Source organism: Otolemur garnettii, unplaced genomic scaffold (assembly GCF_000181295.1).
Source record: "Otolemur garnettii isolate 467f Iridium unplaced genomic scaffold, OtoGar3 scaffold00018, whole genome shotgun sequence".
Taxonomy (NCBI): Eukaryota; Metazoa; Chordata; class Mammalia; order Primates; family Galagidae; genus Otolemur; species Otolemur garnettii.
The window spans coordinates 21,309,065-21,311,384 of NW_003852413.1; the positions used below are offsets into that span (position 1 = coordinate 21,309,065).

A 2,320-nucleotide genomic window follows, 5' to 3' on the forward strand; every position below is an offset into this window, starting at 1 on the left:
CATCTGACTTGGCTTCCCACAGTGCTAGGATTACAGGTGTAAGCCACTGAGCCTGGCCTCAAGCAAGGCTTTTTTAGCACAGACAATAACACAAAGATAGGGAAGCCTGAGAGAATTTGACGAGTTTAGTTGTAAATAGTCTGATATAGTTGGAGCTTGTGGTGCATGTTGATGACAGATGACCTTGGAAAGGTAATTGGGGCCAGTTCAGAGGGCCTTGAAAGGTGTATGAAGGTGTGTGCACGTCATTCAAGAAACTGGTGAGGAGCTGGGTGTGGTGGCTCATGCCTATAATCCTAGCACTCTGGGAGGCTGAGGCGGGTGGATCTCCTGAGCTCATGGGTTTGATCAAGACTAGCCTGAGCAAGAGTGAGACCTGGTCTCTAAAAATATCTGGGTGTTGTGGCAGGTGCTTGTAGTCCCAGCTACTTGGGAGGCTGAGACAAGAGGATCTCTTGAGCCCAAGTTTAAGTTTGCTGTGAGCTATGATACCATGACACTCTACCAAGGTTGTCAAAGTGAGACTTTGTCTCGAAACAAACAAACAAACTGGTGAATTGTGCAGGTTCATTGGCAAAGAAGTGACATAAGAGAATGTGTTCAGTAGTTTTGTTAGTGAGAAAGTTTCAATTTCATATCAGTGTCATTACAGTGATTTTTCTCCTCATGGAGGTATCCTGATCTGCTGAAGGAAAACTTGTAACTTCAGGTATCCATAGAAGGATTAGGTCCAAACCTGTTCCTTCACTTTAAAAAGTGAATTAGACATTAATTCTTTCAGGAAGTCTTCTCTGGTCCTGTAAGACTCTTAAGTCTCTTTCCTTTGAGGTTCTCTAGCACCATATACTTTTTCATATTATGGAATGTTGTAGGTCATATTGTAAATGCCTGTTTTCCAGTCTCTGTTCTTCAGAGTCTTGAGTTCCAAGAGGGGCCATGTCTTATTTACATTGTATTCTTGAGCTGGCACTATGTCTTGTAAGCAGTTGGCACTTGATACTTTTTAAAGTGAATGAACATTTTTGAATCTAATTCTGGCAGCAGTGTAGAAGATGCAATGGAGGGAGGAAAATTCAGATCATTTTACACGCTATTAAAAATAAGAATCTAAATTAAGGCAATGAGAATGAGGATTGAGTTTCCTTTGGGTCTTACTAAAATATTCATTGCTGTAGTTACAATCTCTTTCTGTTTTGATTCTGATATTCTGTTCTGAAGATCAAAATATATAGGTGTTTAGAGTAAAAAGGACAGAGAATCTTCTTGTAGAACAAAGGCATTGCCTCATCCTTCTTCCTTAGGGAGCTCAAATTCTGGGTCTGTCACACACACTCCCCAGCATGTCTTAGTTTTCAGGAGTTAGGGTGCCCTGCCTCACCATTGATTATCTTTACTTCTTTCCCCTAGCCTGATGACCGTGGTACAATCAATGACATCTCTGTGCTGAGAGTGACCCGCCGAGGGGCCCAGGCTGATCATTTCACACAGACACCCTTGGCCCCTGGGAGCCAGGTCCTGGTCCAGGTAGACTGGGAGCGGAGGTTTGACCACATGCAGCAGCATTCAGGCAAGTGGTGCGGGATGGGGGTAGGAGGGGCAGTTGCTGTATATGGGATGCCATGGCAATTGAGATGTGGTTTGAGTTCTCTAGGAGTTAACCTTTAGGAAGAGACAGACTTACTCAGATCAGCTCTGATTCAGACAGGATATGCTAATTGTTAAGGAAACAATATGAACAATTAAAAATATGAGAATACCTGCTGGATTTAGGTATTACCAGGTTCCGTTTTGATATTTCCATCTGGATGTGTTATAGGCTTTTCAAACTCAAAATGTCCAGAACGAAATGAAGAGCCTGCCCCTCCCCACGGGTCTTCCATTAGCACACTGTATGTTTGGTGCAGGGTGTCAGCATATACCCAACTGCTCAAATCCTGGAAGTTGTTCGAAATACCTCTTTGAGGATAGCCAGTCACTGAGCCCTGTCAGTTTATTTTCTAAATATCTTTCTACTTCCACTGTCACTCTAGTCGTCTTAGTCCCAGTTCTCATTGTGTTCTGCCTGGGCCGCTAATACTTTCTTGGCTGATCACCCACATTCAGTCTTGCTCCTCTGTACCCATTCTCCACAGAGCAGCCAAATCAATCTCATAAAAGTGAAAATCTGATCATGTCACTCCTCTACTTAAAGCTCTTTGTGTAAAGCCGAACTCCTTATGGCGTACAAACCCTACTGGGGCTGGCCTTTCTCTACTGCTCCAGCCTCACCTAGTGCCTGGCCCCCTCCTGCCTTCTGCATCCTGCATTCTGGTCATGCTGG

General features: G+C 43.9%; 1 protein-coding gene across 2 annotated transcripts in view; it reads left to right on the forward strand.

The window, feature by feature from the left end:
- LOC100950283 (alanyl-tRNA editing protein Aarsd1) overlaps positions 1-2,320 on the forward strand; it is an 11,178-nt gene that overhangs the window by 2,099 nt on the left and 6,759 nt on the right. For both annotated transcript variants that reach the window (XM_012803048.2, XM_012803049.2), the window contains exon 3: positions 1,408-1,567. In XM_012803048.2, coding sequence (XP_012658502.1) covers positions 1,408-1,567 — 160 coding nt within the window. The remainder of the gene's footprint in view (positions 1-1,407; positions 1,568-2,320) is intronic.